Below are 19500 nucleotides of genomic sequence, written 5' to 3'. Positions count from 1 at the left end.
AGAGATACCGGAAGACCAAGCAGGTAACAAATACAAAAACATGATGTTGATAGTAGCCATCAATCTGAAATAGTGATTCCATAGTTTCATTCTTGTAACCAATTCAGAGAGACGATGATTGGAAAGAACAACTACGGAGGGATGCAAATCAATCTATATTTATCTAGTCGATTTTCAAATATAGAGAGATACCGGGTACACAAATTACGGCTGTAAATTTAAAAGAGTTTGAATTTTAATTTTTAGTTTCATAAGGGCAAAATAGACACTTCACTGTGTAAAATTCTAGGTTTAACAAATGCCATGTTGCAAAAAAAGAATCTTTTATTAGATAGGAAGAGAAGATTTACTCATATTTAGCATTTTATTTCTAATGAAGTTAGACCGAATAATCAACAATACAAAAAATAAATACACAAAAATTATACGAGCCAAATTTTCAAAAGTTGGACTCATAGTGGCCATTTCAGTAAATCATATGGACCATTTATGTAATTTACTCTAATATTAATTTCCATTTCTTGTTATTGTAATTTGAAGTAACATGAATCTTGTACTTCAAAAAAATTCTACACAATTTTATAACTACCAATAAAAATAAAAATAAAGTATATACGAAAAAGCGAGTCTATATATATAACGCACATGTAGAGATACACACCTATGACTTCACCTCCATCATCCTTCATAAACCAAAACTCCCCTCTATTGGCAAAGTTCTCCAGGTGTTTAATTTTTTGATTAGAAACTCAAATATTTGAAACAGATAAATTTTCTTGATTAATTTCCTCACCTCGTATTTATCCATATCTCCCTCCTGAAATCTCTCCCAAATCATTCTGATTGATATTGATATCCATAATAAAATCATGTTCCTTTCTTCATCTCAGTCATCATCCTAATCCAAAATAACAAGATTTTTGGATTAAGTTCAAGTTTAACAAATCAACTGATCACAGGTTTGTGCATTCTTCAAGAATCAAGATTCTTCTCTGGTTGATGGAAGAAGTTGAATTCAAGAAAGTTCATGATCCGTATCTTCAACCCAAGATGATAACTTCAACAAACTCAGACTCCCTACCTCGCCGTGTTTGGGTGCCAGGGCCGGTCATTGTCGGAGCTGGTCCTTCAGGCCTTGCCACCGCCGCTTGTCTCAAGAACCACGGCGTCCCAGCCATGATTCTTGAACAGGCAAACTGCATAGCTTCTTTATGGCAATTCAAAACCTATGATCGACTTCGCCTTCATCTTCCAAAACAATTCTGCCAGCTTCCGCTTATGTCCTTTCCTGTAGATTTTCCAACCTACCCTACAAAAGAACAGTTTTTATCGTACCTTGAATCCTACGCGAAAAACTTCGAATTGAAGCCAGTTTTCAATGCCACAGTTTTAAGTGCAGAATATGACGATGGGTGTCGGTTCTGGAGGGTGAAAACGAAGGGTACTGAGTATGTTTGTCAATGGCTAATTGTTGCGACTGGTGAGAATGCTGTGGAAGTTGTGCCTCGATTTGAGGGGATGGATGAGTTCAATGGACCAATAGTACACACTAGTTCTTACAAAAGCGGCGAGGGTTTTCAAAATAAACGAGTTCTGGTTGTGGGGTGTGGTAATTCTGGCATGGAAGTTTGTTTGGATCTCTGCAATTCTAACGCTTTTCCTTCCCTTATCGTTAGGGATTCAGTATGTTCTACTCTCTCTCTCTCTCTCTCTCTCTCTCTCTCTCTCTCTCTCTCTCTCTCTCTCTCTCTCTCTCTCTCTCTCACACATAAATTGCTGCGATCTTGATTTATGAAAATGAAAACTTTTATTGATATACTAACAATTGTCACATCCAAGATTATAAAACGATGCAAGAATCCTTTAATTTTTTTTCCCTTGGAGGATTGTGTTACTATTTCAATAATTTTCAACAGTTTAATAGAATAATTAACTAAAAATCCAAGTAACAAAAGATTGAGGACTTTTAAACCGTTCTTTCTTTATTTCTTTTTGCATAACTGGGATGGACCGATGGATAGTCACTTTTTCGTGCTAAACTCAAAGAATGATAATGTCAAATCACGAGGACAATGGTCCTGTTTCATTGAGCTTTAACTTTGCTGTGTAGTTTTAGAGTGATTGATGTACTTCTAGAATCTTCAATACTTATATTCAATATAAAATAAATACTTTAAAAAAAGAATATCAAGTGCATCAGATCTTTTCCAGTTTCATTTCCAAAGATGTTTCTAAATTTGCTTTTGTTGGAAAGTGTAGAACAACTCTTTTGCCGGTAAGAAATAGCTTATACTGGAAAGTCAAATAGGACAACAACCCAAAGAGTCAATAGATTAATTAAGCCTGTTAGGGTTAGAATTTTCTTGAAATTCGTATGCATGCGCATTGTTGCGTCTCTTTGATAATCTTTCTTTTCCTGAAAACTCAAAAAAAGATTCCAAAGGGCATTGAAACCCACTTCTGCTTCACTTGCTTTTTAAAACCCTAGTTTTTGATTTGCTTTTGTGGGTAACTTTTTCAGTTGCATGTGTTGCCACAAGAGATGTTTGGGATATCAACTTTTGGTATATCGATGTGGCTGCTTAAGTGGTTTCCTGTGCGAATAGTTGATCAGCTCTTGCTTTTCATATCACGCTGTATGCTCGGTGACACGAGTCTTCTTGGCCTCACTAGACCAAAACTTGGTCCACTCGAACTAAAGGGCATTTCTGGAAAAACACCCGTATTGGATGTAGGCACGCTCGCAAAGATCAGAAGTGGCGATATCAAGGTACTAGCTACTTTTCTACATTAATCGGCTATATATATATATATATATATATATATATATATATATATATATATATATATATATATATATATATATATATATATATCACAGTGTGCATGTATCCTAAGTGTTAAACGTGATCGATTACAATTGAATGATTTGATAAACATCTCAAATATGCTTCGGATATGTATCTTGTGTAGGTTTACCCAGCAATAAAGAGACTAGAATGTAACATTGTGGAGTTTGTAGATGGCAGAAAGGAGAAATTTGATGCCATAATTCTAGCTACGGGTTATAGAAGTAATGTTCCCACTTGGTTGAAGGTATACTACAAATTCTAATAAGTTGATTTAAAATTGATACGGAAACATTCAATTTTTGACATGCAATACGACATAATATTTATGATATTATTTTGTTTGTAGGACACGAATCTATTCTCAAAAAAAGATGGATTTCCTAAGAAAAAGTATCCAGAAGGATGGAAAGGAGAAAGAGGGTTATATGCAGTAGGATTTACAAAACGAGGTTTGTTTGGTGCGTCCATGGATGCTTCCAGGGTTGCGAAAGATATTTCACGTCAATACTCAGATGGAAAATGTGTGTGTCTACAACGGACATAGAACTAGTATAGATTTATATATAGAGATTATTATTTTACGTGCGTGTTCTTAGTTTCATTAGGGAATGTGTTTTATGTTTGCTAAATGTACATAAACATTAAGTTTGTACATAGTTCTTGTTGTCCATAGCTAGTAACTAGGGTAAATTTTGAGGTATATAAATATGAATGTTTATTTCCTTTATGCTTTGAAATAGGGGATTTTAACAATCCAATAATTTTGCGTTGTATTTTTTATCTCCCATAGTGCTTTGGGTTAATAGGAATAAAATTTTGTAGTCGTATATATACATTCTTGACTAGTTGTCATTTTTGGTTGAAATTTGTTGATCTTTTGAACCTTAATACCCATATATATATATATGCATCTATCGGTCTCTTATGACTTTTAAGGTACTTGGATTTTGAAATAAGAGCACAATCTATTATCATCTGTTTGACCTACTTTTGTTGAATATTGATTCGTCAATATCCAAAAAAATAATTGATAAGAGATACGAAATTTGTCATTTGTATGGGGACCGATACGTCTTTGTCGATTTCTTGTAAAAGGACTTGATTACAAAAAAAGCTGTGAAATTCATATAATGTCAGTAAATAGTTCAATCTTGATTTTACTAGTTCTCTTAACAAGATATTCATAGGTGTCTATATCAGTATATCTAACTATATACGTATGTGCTTATATACCCTATCTTGTACATACACTCCTATTTGAGACGCCAAATATCCTCTCACTAACATTCCTTGAGACATCACCAAGACTTTGGTTCTTGCATAAGAAACGATGACACAAGAAGGTTTTGTATTTGTGTTATGTCTTATATTGAAATAGGACCGAGACTAATTAATTAATTCCCGATGACGAAAAATATAAATTTTTTTCTACCAATTGAGGTGGAACAAAGTGGAGAGGAACTCACTCTCATTCTCTCTTTTGTGGAAAAATCATAATAATATATCACTAGAAAACTTATGAGTCGCGTCCATTTCCGTGTCAATACAAATTCATAGCGAATTAATGTGTGAATTTCCATTGCAAAACCATGACAAAACTTTCAAAGTGATGACAACAAAGATCCTTATCAAAGAGGAGACCCTAGGGGAGGAGGACCACACCAATAACCCAAGGCATGGGGTGGGGTGGAGGTGGGGTTAGAGGCTCTAAGCAAAGTGCACCACAAATCTAAAACACTTAACTAAGTTATATTTTTTTCAATGATTGGATTGGGGCCTACTCCAATTTAAGACAAAAGCTACTGCTGATGTGGTGACAAATGGAAGGATGGATGAGATCAATGGAGGTACAACATTATCAGCATGGTGTACAAATCTTGAAACATGAGAGAACCCTGTCCATTGATAGGTTAGTGACTGATAAGGACCGGTTGGGAGAAGTGAAAAAACAGTGAGTGGGGATGATTTGAGTTCTTTTTTTTTTTTTTTTTTTGTTACGTTGGGGGATGCTCCGGTGGCAGCTCTAGCCGCAGCGGCAACGATGGTGATGGAAATATGGAATTTATTTTAAAATTGAGTTATACGTTCACAATGTAACTCAATTCTATTCAAAGCACTTCTGCACTTGGTTTTATAACCAATTACACGTTTTTTTTTGTAAAGAGGTCGAAGGTGAAAATTGGCTAGGACAATTCCCTAATGAAGGACAGGAGGAAAACGCCCTACAAATCATTGGGAGGGCCCATAAGATCCCATGTTGAAAAATCCCTCTTTCCTTGAATTAGTTTTGTTTTACTTTGGCATTGAATTGACCTAGTTAATAATAACGTATAATTTTTCAAGGTTAAAAATACTAAGCTATATTTGTTTATAACACATATATATATATATATATATATATATATATATATATATATATATATATATATATATATATATATATATATATATATATATATATATATATATATATATAGGAATGATCAAATGAAAACACTTAAAAGATTAAGAATATGAGAACAATTCTGGACCAATCAATATATAATAACATATTAGTATTTTTATATTTTAATTAAATTAAAATAAAATAAAATTTAATCAAATTTCCTTAAATTTAGGGTCAGTTACCAAAAAAGAAAAAAAATATTCGATTTTTTATTTTTCTTATTAATGAAATATAAAAAATATTTTTATCAAAATTTATTTTAAAACTAAAAAAAAATTATTTTTTTCTTAAAAAAAATCAATTTTTTTTATCCTATTTCACGTTTTTTTAGTGTTTAAAAAATGAAAAGAAATCGAACCCCATATTAATACATTTGTATTCATAAATGAATTTTCTTTTTCAAAACACCTGATACTACTCCAATCACAAATGAATACACATCAATTTACAAGTAATCCAATTCATTTTTTCAATCAACTGAAAATAAAAAAACTATAAAAATTATCATTTCTTTATAAAAACAATACATCTAATCATAAATAAATACAATAATTAACACATGATAACACTGTTCTTCACAAATGAATACACTGCTATTAACAAATAAGTACCATTTTATTCTAAAATGAATATATGAATACCTCTAATCATAAATAAATATATTCATTCACATATGAATGCACTGCTATTCACAAATGAATACACTTCTATTCATAAATAAATACACATTCTAACGTAAATGAATTCATCAAAAATATAATATAACATACATCTAAAAAAAATATAGAACATAATACAATTTTTCATTCTTCTCTAGCTCAAATTTTTCACCTTTCATCTTCTCAAAAAAATCCAAAGGACCTCCACAAAACCCATATGGAAGAACTCTTAGAACCTTCATAGTCAGTTCAAAACTTTCTCTCGCATCTCTCTGATTAGCAATAAAGCATTGGATATTGACAATACTGTTTACCTTTGTCGAGCATTCAAACGTAAAAAAAAAATTCAAAGAATTTCCCATGAGGACGGTTGGCCTGCTATCAGATTGCACAAAAAATTCATCCATACTCACAGGTTATTTGCAAGCACAGATTTAACGAAAACATGATCAACTAATAATCAGAATTACAGAAAGAAGATTACAAATTTTTGACAACAATACCCTTGTTGTCCAAATTTTGGACAATAATAACTGGATAGATAGATTTCAATTTCACATAAAAAGCTTGCAAGTCAGATTGCTTGAGCTAATAAGACATGAAACCATGTGCCTAAACAGATGTTAGTAAAAAAAAAGAGTCAAAAGTAAAATTACCTTGTTTTGTCTCTGATTGAAGTGCCTCCCGGCCAAAAAAATGTGTATCTTCTAGGACGAGAGCCCACATGAGCCAACTTCTAGAATGAAATTGTTACAATTCATCATAAGCTCTTCTTTTTCATTCCTTTATATGTACCTGTTAAAAAGATGATGAGAAAAATGACATCCAAAGGCTGAGTATATCCAACAGTTAGGGCTTTAAAGTAAAAGAGATGGAGATAAAAAAGAAATAGAATTTGAGACTGGTTAAAATAGAAGCAATGACGTGAAGAGAAAATAGAAGGTATGGTGTCGTATCGAAGAAACGTGAGATATCAATGAATCGATTATGAATAAATGAAAGATAAAGGAAGCCCTAATCGTACCCATCATTATCATCATGCCGACAACCTTCACCCTTCATAACCAGGAAACCACCATCGACGTAGCCTCCATCATCAACCTTTATCTTCACAACAACATTTAAGCAAAATCGAGACCATACCTTCCAAATTGAAATCGATTTGCTGGTCTAGAATCCCCAATGAAAACTAATGAACTAAAATCGAGTTGTATGAGTGCTCTTACACTGATTTCATGGCCTCCTCCGACTCTATGGTCTTGGTCGGCTTCTGATATGTTCTATGAGATGAGATGGTGAGATGATGATGTCGATTGAATGTTCTTTGAGATTAGTTCAACAAAATAGAGTAACACATAGTAATTATAGGAGTTTACCAAATTAGGGTAATGCTTATTTACCTTAATATCCTATATAATTTTCTTTAATTTAAAATTTAAAATTTAAATGTATTAATAATTAGAAAAATAACAATTAATTATAGCTACACATCTTAAGAATTAGATGGTCCAGATCTGTTCTCGTGTTCTCAACATTTTATGTGTTCTTATTTGATCTTACTCATATATATATATATATATATTATTTGATCTTACTCATATATATATATATATATATATATATATATATATATATATATATATATATATATATATATATATATTATATATATATATATATATATATATGGAGTATCATTTCTTTGCAATTCAACAATTACAATAATAGTTGCATATTTTCATATTATACATTTTTGATAGATAGATATTTAGCATAAACTAACAAAAAAATTATAAGATATGTTAAAGACAAAGTCATACACACTACAATATAACGATGATATCATAAGCCGGAAATGGATTACACAGAAGAATTTACGGAAAATCACTTAAGAGGCTAATGAATCCTCTTGTTCATATTTAGTCACTTTTTTGTACACCATTACCACTAAACTTGTTGTAAGTGTTCAAAATATACTCTTATTACAAGTTATTGAAGGTTTTCGGCAAATTGGTCATCTCCAGCAACTCTCCGGTCATCTTCTCCAGCGAGTTATCGACGAACATTACTTTTCCAACGATTTTAAATCTTTTCCTAAATCATTTAAACCAAAAAAAAAAAACAAATATCAGAAATCGACTAAGACATCCTGACCATGTTTCTTCCATGGATAAATATAATGTATTAAACTGCTAGTAATACCTTGATGCCCAAGATAAACTATGTGGAGGAAACAAAGAGGAACAAGAAAAACTATGAAAAATGATTTTATTGCTGCAGATCTCTATCTACACTAACGAATACATGTCCTTATTTATACAAATGAAAGTAGTAACCTAAACTAATACGTAGTACTTGTTAAGTAAGCACATAATTTCCTAATCTAAATCAAATAGTTAAAATAAAAAGTGTTTTCACAAAATACACATACACTTAAAAATCCGATTAACCCAACAATCACCCACTTAATCAGATTGGTCATACATCTCGTTCACAGCAGTGTTGAATCACTATCTTCCTAAACCATCCCGACTTTTCTCGGACACCCGATCTCCATCTCGGTCACCTCCAAAGTCCTCCATACCCTTTTGACTGTTCACAACACAAGTAATATGTAACATGACATCCCATTGGATACGGTCATTACCATCTAGACGTTTCCCGGATTGACGACCTCTCCCCGACCATATCCAAAGCCATCTGATTTGAACATCCACCGCAATAATATTCACACCGTGTTGTTTCTGCAATCTCTTCATTTGTTCTGATCAACTTTGCTTAAAGAGGCATCTCCACCGACCAAGAAAACAAAGCCACCTGCTTTATTATTTTCTTTTAATCATGCCAAACAAACTGAATCCAAAGCCACCTACTTTAACGAATCCTTCCTACCCGCTTTTCACGTACCTACGTCGATATCCCCTTATCATGAACAAGTCGAACTTTCTTCCTTGCCAATCATTGTTCTCCAATTAATATAAACACAACCCTTTGATTTTTCCTGCCTTTTGAGTTCAACCGGTCAACATCTTATTCTCTTTTTTGATAACCTCGACCTAATCGAACTTGTTCCGAGAGCACTTTTCCAGTGAACAACAAGACACGGTCATGACCACCTTTACCGTCTTCCGTCACCTGCAAAATGAACCAAATTAAAGCCACCTGCTTTAATGTCTTCCTTTCTGTTTATTTCGCGCCTCCGATTAGTCTCTCTATACGTTAAAACATGCCCGACCAAGAAAAATCAGGGTTGCTGTTGAGATGCTTCAACTCACACTCAAAAACAATCACACCCCCTTCAACTTAACCCGATTCCTGTTGCGTCTTCCCTGCAGCGAAGGGCTACACTTTTTTTTAAACTGACTATCAAACCGACTGCCCTACTTCTTCACAATCCTTAGGCTCTAATACCAAGTGTAAGGTATTAAACTAGTAATACCTTGATACCCAAGAGAAACTATGTGGACAAAACAAAGGAGGAACAATAAAAAAATGTGACAAAGGAATTTATTGCTGTAGATCTCTATCTAAACTGATGAATACATGTCCTTATTTATACTAACGAAAGCAGTAACCTAAACCAATACACAATACTTGTTAAGCAAGCAGACAATTTCCTAATCTAAATCAAATAGTTAAAATAAAAACCGTTTTCCTAAAATACACATACACTCATAAATCCGATTAACCCAACAATAACTGTCAAACCATTTCAAAAACAAAAACTCTGACATGCCATGGATGAACCTTCAAACCCATATTTAATAACCCATAAACGAAATCAAAAGCTTGTAGATTATTAGATTTGTGTCCAGAAATCGATTTCGGAAGTGTGTTCATCATATTCATTCCATAAATTGTTGGTTTCAGATGTGTACATTAGATTTCTGAATCAATTTTAGATGTGTGTTCATGGTTATGTGTTCTTGGAACAATTTTTGAAACCCAGTAATCTTAAACCAAAGATGATGAACAACATGGAATGATTTGGTATGATTTTCGACACATACAAACACACACACACACCAGCTTGTTTTCTCATATCCAACACTCAATGGATGAAATTGTTTTAAAGGTCCAGATCTGGAAGTGGGTTAGAAGCTACATCCATGGCAAAAACCGAATTTGGAAATCTATGCTTTCCAGGTTTGTGTTCTAGTTCTTGGAATGATTAATACCCTAGAAATCGAAAACAACAGCTGATGAATGATTTTTGGAACCATTTGAGTTTAAACCCACAAATCTAAAACTCTTTAAACCCACAAATTTGAAAACCCTTCAAACTTGTTGGTTTTTGGAAATGACAAAGTCGCCGAAAAATTCATGTTTGGTTGGAGACTCGTCGGAGAAGATGACCGGAGAATCATCGGAGATGACAAAGTCGACACAATCCTTTAATAGCAGGTTGCAATGGTTTTTATGTGCACCTACAACCAGTTAAATAGTATATTGTGTAAAAGACAAAAAAGAAAAATAACCAAATGTGAACAAAATCAACAGTTGGTTACCCTCCTAAGTCATTTTCCTAACGAATTTACCATGGACCAAAGTCTTCTAGAAAAGACAGAAAATTATCGACAAATATGGTCAAACTTATATATATATATATATATATATATATATATATATATATATATATATATATATATATATATATAGGGTTAAAATTTTTTGCGAATCAATTTTAAAATGCAAACTTTTTTGTTTGATATTTTTTCTTTCAAAAAAAATAACATAAAGCATCAAAACGGCTGTATAGAAACATATTTGCAAAAAAAAATCTCGAAAGAAATATGTATATACGATAGGTGCATATGTGAACAAACGTCAAAAATTCACAAAGTTCGTAAAAAATGCAATATGCACCTGACATATATTTACATTTTTTTTTTCGAAAAACTCACAATATATATATATATATATATATATATATATATATATATATATATATATATATATATATATATATATATATATATATATATATATATATATATATATATAGGAATGAGTTCTATGGAAACAAATAACTAGGGCAAAATCTAACAGGGACGCATCTATGTATACTGACTTTTAGCAGGGGCATCTATGTATAATCAAGGTAGGTCCTAGGACCTATCTTTTTTCTTTTTTAATATAATAATTCTATATAAAAATACATAAGGAACCATATTGATTTTGGTTCTAGATTTGCCATTGACTTTTAATATTGGTGATCAACCTCTAAAATCACGGTGACATGATTGTAGTTTAGCAAAAAACTATGCCAAAGGTTTAGATATTTATTTAATCCAAGATGTAGATAATAATAATAATAATAATAATAATAATAATAATAATAATAATAATAATAATAATAATAATAATACGACGTTTCTATGCATGAGCATATTGCATGTCATTTCCTGGTTTGTTGAATTTACATTTTTTCAACAAAAACGTTTTTTTTTGTAATGACTTGGGATTTTCGATAAATAAATATATATTCATTAAAATTCATGCGTTTTCTATATAATAAAGAGGGATCTTAACCCTGTCATGATTGTGCAAAATTTGTGGATTTCATTATCACGTGAAAACAAGGTATACTAAAATATGATCACTCTCTTCGTATATGTCAATTACTACCAATTTGAAGTCCCTTCGTGTTTTACTTTTAATGATCCTATAAATTATCTTTTTTATTTTATTTTATTATTTATTATTTTTTATTTTAAGAAAACGGCGAATAGCATAACAACCCACATCAAGGAGATGTGGAGGAAAATACAAACAATATATACAGAATAAAAAGGAAAGAATAACTAGAAAACTGGGGAAAATTACAAATAAAGGAAATGACATAAATTTCAATCTTTAAAATCCGATGTGGAGGAAAATACAAACAGTATATAGAGAATAAAAAGGAAAGAATAACTAGAAAACTGGGGAAAATTACAAATAAAGGAAATGACATAAATTTCAATCTTTAAAATCCACTTTTTTTAATCATCCTCTATACTTGCACCATATGAATGTTATTGCTTTTATTCTTTCGACTGTATTCGTCGGGACTATTGGGGTTTTTTCAAAAATCATTTTGTTTCTATCTGTCCATATGCACCATAAAACCCCACTTAATATCGCGTTTAGTATTCTTCTTTTAAACTTACACTTCAATCATTATGAGATGAAGATGAGCATATTTTCCACCGAAATAAATCTGTCACATCTACTTTCACACCAAGCAAGGATCGAATCCATGATTGCCATCGCTACAGGACATGATAGCAAAACGTGATCACTTGTCTCCTCCATATTACATACACCACAGGTGGTAGTTGGAATTGTGATCCTCCTGTTTCTTAATGCCAATGCAGATGGTATTCTTCTGAGAGTTTTGCTCTCCAAATGAAGCATAGGATCTTAAAGGGGATCTACTTATCCCAGTCAAATGGTCCATCATTGACGACATGTCCAGTCAGTTCTAATCGTTCACGTAATAGACACACCATAAACCTGCCGTCTCTCACAAAATCAGAAACCCAACATCAGTCATTTGAATTCCACGAAACTATTTCCTTGGGATCAATGTTATAATGCGTCAAACAATTACGTTTTTTTGTTATGTTTTTCCACACACCTGTGTTGGATGTATTAGCAAAAACAGACCAATGTCTCCCATTTAAATTATGGATACATCGAATTACTTTTGACCACATAGAGGAGTCATCATATTTCAAACGCCACATCCATTTAGCCAACAAAGAAATATTCAGGGCTTTAATAGACCCAAGCCCGATGCCTCCCACTTTTTTTGGTGCTACGATCTTATCCCGGTTAACCCAATTAATACTTTTTTTTTTGTTGTACTCTCTACCCAAATGAATTTCCTTCTAAATTTTTAGAGAATATCAATTAGACCGTTTGGGACAACAAATATGGACATACAGAATGTTAGGAGATTACTAAGCACCGCTTTTGCAAGTGTTACTCTACATCCAAAGCTCAATGCTTTCGCTTTCCACGAAGACAACTTGGAATGAAACTTTTCAATAATCGGCCTCCATGCATTTTTTATTCATATTCTCACCTACAGGGATACCCAGGTAAGTGAACGGGATCGACAATGGTTCACATCCAAGAGGGGCAGACAAATTCAATATGTCTATGGAGGATGCGCCCACTCCAAATACTTTCGACTTTTTAAAGTTCACTTTCAATCCAGACAAGATGTGAAAGCATCGTAAGATCCTTGCCAATTTAGCAATGTTTTTCCTTGACCATTCTCCTATGAACAATGCATCATCTGCGTAAAGTAAGTGGGACAAACACATGTTAGAATTTGGAAATTTTAGCACGTCAAACACGCCTTTCTCCACTGCTTTCTTCATAGCTTGATTTAGTCCTTCCATCGTGATAATGAAGAGGAAGGGAGATAGCGGGTCACCTTACCTCACCCCTTTTGACATTGGGAATTATTTTGTTGGGCTCCCGTTAATGATCGTCGATGCCCTTCCGGATTCTAAACAATTTCAAATCCAAAGTCGCTATCTTGCCCCGAATTGCATTTTATCCATGATAGAATCAAGGAATGCCCAATCCACCTAATCGAAGGCTTTGTTGAAATTTGCCTTAAACATGAGCATCTTTCTACCTTTAGCCTTTCCCTAGGAGCAAAGTTCATTAACAATCATCGGGCCCTCAAGGATAATTCTCCCTTCAATGTAAGCGGATTGTACTTCATCAATGACGTGTCTGATAAACCTTTAAAGTCTAAGAGCAAGCAACTTAGCAATGATTTTATATAGTGATCCTATCAAACTTATTGGTGTATGGTCACCAAAGTGAATCGGATCCTTAGAATTAGCGGCGAGAGAAATAAATGAAGATTTACATCCCCTCGATAGCTTACCACCTCCTTCAAAAAACTTCACCAGCCCCATTACGTCATCTTTTAGCTGCTCCCAGTATTTTTTGAAGAAGTTGAATGTGAAGCCATCTGGCCCTGGGGACTTGTCCCCACCACACGGCCAAACTGCAGTTTTTATTTCCTTAACTGTGAATCCCTCTTTGAGGAAACAAGCATCTGATTCCAAGAACTTACAAAATCCGGAATTCCGGAATAACGGTCTGTTTGGCCATTTTTCCTTCAATTTCTCTTCAAAGAATTTTTTTGCCTCATAGTTCATTCCAAACAGATTAGTCATCCAGATTCCACCAACTATGATCCCGTGTATGTGATTTTTCCTATTTCTGTTATTGACATAACCATGGAAGAATCGTGTATTTTCATCTCCTTCCACCTCCCATTTGAGTTTTGATCTTTGTTTTAGATTTAAATCCATCACTCTCGCATGTTCCACAATCTTAACCCCCATTTGATATCTCCTCCACTTCCATAGAAGTTAAGGGCCTAGATTCTGTCGCTAATTCAATATCAACCATTTTTTTTTTCTTTTCAATGTCTCTATTTATCTATTCTCCTCTTTTACTGTATTAGCCTTCCAACATCTAATAACCATTTTTAACTGTTTTAATGTATTCAGCAAGCGCATATCCAGTGGACCATAACCCACAGACTCCGAACACACCTTCATAATTATCACGTCAAAACCGTCTTTCAACATCAAAGAGTTAAGCAACTTGAAAGGAGGGGGACCAAAGTCATCACAACGAGCTCTTAGAATAATGGGAGAATGGTGTGAGAGATCTCTATCGATTGCGAAGCAAGAGGCAAAAGGAAAGGTAGACAGGAAATTATTACACACCAAGAAGCGATCTAACTTACTTAACTTTGCTTCATGAGTTAAAATATGTGAATGTTTGAGCTCCCATCTTCAAATCAGTGAATTCTTTATTTCAAATAAATTGATTAAAAGCAGTTGCACTAAGATGACAAAAAACTGAGTTTATACGCTTCTCAGGGCAACGAACCATGTTGAAATCCCCCATAACAATCCGAGTAGCTGATCTCGAAAGCTTAATTGCTAACAATTCTTCCCAAACTTTTGAATTCTCGCTTACCAATTGTGGCCCATAGATATTTATAAAGCCAGTGAGTCCATTTATTCCAACAAGATTCCCTAGAGTCACAATGTAGTATCTAGTTTTAATAGACTCTCCCTTCGAAAACACTCTACTATCCTAAATATATATAATACCACCAGACCTCCCAGTGGTGAAAACCTGGTCGAACATGAAGTCAAAATCTCACTAACGGCTGGCAGAGTTGAATGGAAAAGAAGACTCCCCCAATTTGCTTTCTTGAATTCCGATCATACATAACTTGTGTTCATGTCTGAGCCTTCGAACCCACTCAATTTTGTGTTTCTCTCCGAGACCTCTGATGTTTAAGGTCACAAAATTCATTGGGGAATTTGGTTCTCACCTTCATCTCCGAGGACTTACATAAGGACCGTGTTTTCTGCATCAACCTCAAAACCCAACATCCTACTGACTTCAACCGTATTTCTGATTTCAGATGAAGCGGATGGCGAGTCTGCATCCGAGTCCAGAAGAAGGATCTGGGATTGAATCTGGGTTTTATTAAGATCGATTGAAGATTGAGGCGTGGGGGGATGCGAGTAGTCAATGTGTCCATCGGCGACTATATTTGAAATTCTCCTTCTTTTATCTTGTACACCTTCAAAATTGACCTCCGTCCGACTCAATTGAGTTTCTCCAGAGTCCAGATTGCTTGAAAACGGACCAAAACAACCGAACTTACCCAGGTTGTTCAAAAGCCCATTAAACATTTCCCCTTGGCCCACATTCTTATTAATCCCACTTTGAGAAGGGAATATCTTTGATGCTTCCGAATGCGTCAAGACTTTGATATCATTATTATTATTATTAATTGTATCAAACTGCTCCATTGGTTCCACATGCACATTAATATCCGCGACCGACCTTTGATGTTCCCCAAGCGTGGCGTTCCCACCTATCCCTTCTTCCTCGTCCATCGTTACCTCCGCCAGTGATGAAATCACCTCCGGTGAACGGACGTTACCACCGATATCCAATTGCATGTTTTCTATGTAAGAATGCTTTACCACTTCAGCATCAGTGGGTCCAATCTCACCTTCCTCTAATTCTTCTTTGTTATTCTCAAATGGAATGGTGTCTGACAGATACCCATCCACATCATCCATTTCGTCATCATCCTCTCCCTCCTCCGATGAGGAACTCACATCCATCGAATAATTTAGTTGCTTGAAAGGAGCCCAATCTAGATCAAATTCCACAATTTTTAATTTTATGATTCTATCATTGACTTCCACCAAAGGCCCACTGGTTATTATTGATATCAAGGTTGTTAGAATGGCAACCTTGCCATAGGATAGATTTATATTTGATTGATCCACCGCAAAAGGGACCACAACTCTACCAAAAGATTCCGCAGTTGTCAAGAAGTTATCCTCAGACCATAGTTATGGTGGGAGACCTAAGATTTTTATTCGAGCAATTCTTTCAGAGTTTGGAGTCGTGATATCACCACTATCAATACAAGGGATAAATAGATGTTGAAATTATAGTGCATATGATAAAGTAATTTTATTCCTAAATTGTTATAACGTTGTTCTCCTCCTTAATTTTATATATTTACCTCCATAATTTGATGTTGAAAAAACCATTATGTAATATGCAATGAAAAAAAATTAATAATTACTGAAATGTTTTGTTCGTTTGGAGAGCCAATTTAGGACGTATACCCACTTCATATGAATTATCAAAGCGAGGAATACACTTTGGCGATACGAAAAGTCAATACTGTTTACAGGAGGCCAATGAGGTGATTCATGTGTTGATTAAATGTTCATTTGCATGGGTGATTTGGCAATGGATCCTCAAATGGTGCAATATTTCCATTCCTCATCTCAAAACTGTTGGAGACGTAATAAATTATGTTATGAAATGGGGTAATAGTCCTAAAAAAGGGAATGCACTCATTACAATTCTATATGGTACCCTTTGGTGGATTTGGAATGCGATATGTGACAGAACTTTCAAGAAGACGTGTATGTCCTCGACTCTGGTGGTTGAAAAAATAATGTCTTCGGTGTTCACGTGGATCAAACATAGAAGCGAGTAATGTTCTTACAGATAAGTTGAGTGGTATATGGGTCCTTTTATTTGTTTTTAAATTTTAAACTTTTGTACTTTGTGCTCCCCCACCCTCTAGTTCCTTGCTAGGCGTGGTGTGTCGAGTTCTTTTCTATTTTTATATAATTGTTTGCCGTTTCAAAAAAAACTCATCTTAGGAAAGCACACTTTTGCCTATTTTTGATGACCAAAAAGGTCAAGCTATTAATTTTTTCGAGATACAACATAATGTGGACTATTTAGATTTTCTTTGAAGTTAAACACCATATACGTCTTTGAGAGGTAATATAAAACTTACCACACTTGCGTATAACACTGAACAATTAATTTATAATACAGAGTACAACATAATCTAAGGAATATAAAAGGAAAATTTATAACGGATTAACTAAACCAAAAGTTGTTATTAACTTTAAGTTGTGGTAATATTATCTCCTATACCCCCCCCCCCCCACACACACACATCTTCAAACAAACAGGTGGAGGACGCACACACAACTGATCTCCAAATGAGCCAAATAGAGGGTTTGGCAAAGGTTTCATGAAGATGTCGGCCACCTGGAGAAGGGTATGCACAAATTTGTTCTGCGAATTTCCTAAAGACACAAGTTTAATCAATATCAATGTGTTTTGCCTGTCGGTGTCCAACCGGATTTTGACTAAGGAAAATGACACTCAAATTATCACATAATAAGGTTGGTCATTCAGATGGTAGGGCATTCAATTCTCGTAACAAATGAGTACTCCTTATGAGTTTAGGAATGGTATTTGTCATAGTTCGATATTCAGACTCGCAAATAGAACGAGATACCATCGGTTACTTTTTGGAACTCCAAGATACAAGGTTTCCACCAAAGAAAAAATGAGTAGCCATAAGTGGACGTCGAGTTTCAATGCCACAAGCACAATCCATATCGGAGTATCCAATGAGATTGGACTTGGTTGGATGTGAAAATTTAACCCATGAGTGAGCGTACCATTAACATATCAAATGATCCGATTTTCCAATTAAAAATGATGATCCATTGGAGAATGAAGAAATTGATTGGGTTGGTTTACGACGTATGATAAATCAGGTCTTGTAAATTCAAATACTGAAGAGCACCAAAGAGAGATCGATATAAAGTGGGATCATGAAACGCAGGGCCAAAATTGGTGAAAACGTCTTATGTAGCAAGGTTTCTTATCAGTTTCAACCGTTCAACAAAATGGCTAATGTAGGGCTCATGATTTCCATTTATGATGATACCATCTAAGTACACCAATAAATACAAGCAACATGCACCTCGATGCAAGATGACTACCAGTGAAACCTTGCTAAATAAAAGAATTGATTAGTTGTTGAAACCAAGGGAGTGGAGCTTATTTGAGGATATAAAGAGACTTGTTAAGATGACAAACATAGTTTGGATTACAAACATCAACAAAAGTTAGCGGTTGTTCCATGTAAACCATTTCTTGGAGATTCCATTCAATAATGAATTTTTAATGTCTAGTTGATGGAGATTCCATGTATTTGTAATGACAAGAGAAAGAAATAGACGAACTGTGGTGGATTTAACAGCTGGACTTAATGTATGTGAGAACTCAAAACCCAGTACTTATGAAAAAAATTGAGCAACAAGTCGAGCTTTACAGAGATCAATGGGACCATCAACATGGTATTTAGTGTGGAATACCCTCTTTAATCAAACAACATTTTCCTTTAACGGTCGGGGAACAAAAGTCCATGTATTGTTTTGGTGAAGAGTCGTGAGTTCGTTATACATAACATCACGCCAATGTTTTAGTTTGGAAGTTGGTTTAAATCCTTTAGGTTCTTTAGATGCTAACAAAGCATCATGAAGATATATAGCAGCAATGACAAGTAATTCCACTATGTGTTTAGACTTTACAATTGTAACGTCCCAAAATTTCACGTCCAAAAATTTCATTCATAAAACATTACATAGAAAACGTTAACAATTAAAACATTGTTTAGTTGAACCACTTCACATCGAAAACCAAATTAAAAACCACAACATTCGATCAATCAAAATATCAGAGTATCAATCCCAGAATAAATTCATAACTGCGGAAACAAGAGAGTGTGTGTGTGACATGCTGCTACCGCGCCGGCTCCTTTCCCCTAGCTGAGGAGGTACCTGAAACCAAAACTGAAAACCGTAAGCACGAAGATTAGTGAGTTCCCCCATCGTACAAAATACCATACAAACACATAACATACATACTGCCAGGCTATTCTGGGGTGCCTGACTACCCGGTACGGCCATTCTGGGGTGCCGACTACCCGTACGGCCATTCTGGGGTGCCGTCCTACCCATGTCAAGCCATTCTGGGGTGCTGACTACCCGTGTCAAGCCATTCTGGGGTGCTGACTACCCATCGGTCCTAACAACCGAACCTCGGGGACTGGTCCCCTCCTACTACCTCTATCGCATATAACATAACAAGCCAT

General features: G+C 34.4%; 1 protein-coding gene across 1 annotated transcript; it reads left to right on the top strand.

Annotated features, from left to right (window-relative positions):
* Positions 1-655: 655 nt before the first annotated feature.
* Positions 656-3653, top strand: LOC145069957 (indole-3-pyruvate monooxygenase YUCCA2-like). The gene is made up of 4 exons (XM_079016890.1): positions 656-1683; positions 2522-2770; positions 2974-3096; positions 3199-3653. The coding sequence occupies exons 1-4, from the start codon at positions 1000-1002 to the stop codon at positions 3394-3396; spliced, it is 1254 nt and encodes a 417-aa protein (XP_078873016.1). The 5' UTR covers positions 656-999; the 3' UTR covers positions 3397-3653.
* Positions 3654-19500: the final 15847 nt, after the last annotated feature.

The sequence above is a fragment of the Lactuca serriola genome, chromosome 8 (genome assembly GCF_051521515.1).
Source record: "Lactuca serriola cultivar US96UC23 chromosome 8, Lser_US96UC23_V15, whole genome shotgun sequence".
In the NCBI taxonomy this organism is placed as follows: Eukaryota; Viridiplantae; Streptophyta; class Magnoliopsida; order Asterales; family Asteraceae; genus Lactuca; species Lactuca serriola.
This window is presented reverse-complemented; position numbering and strand designations above follow the sequence as displayed.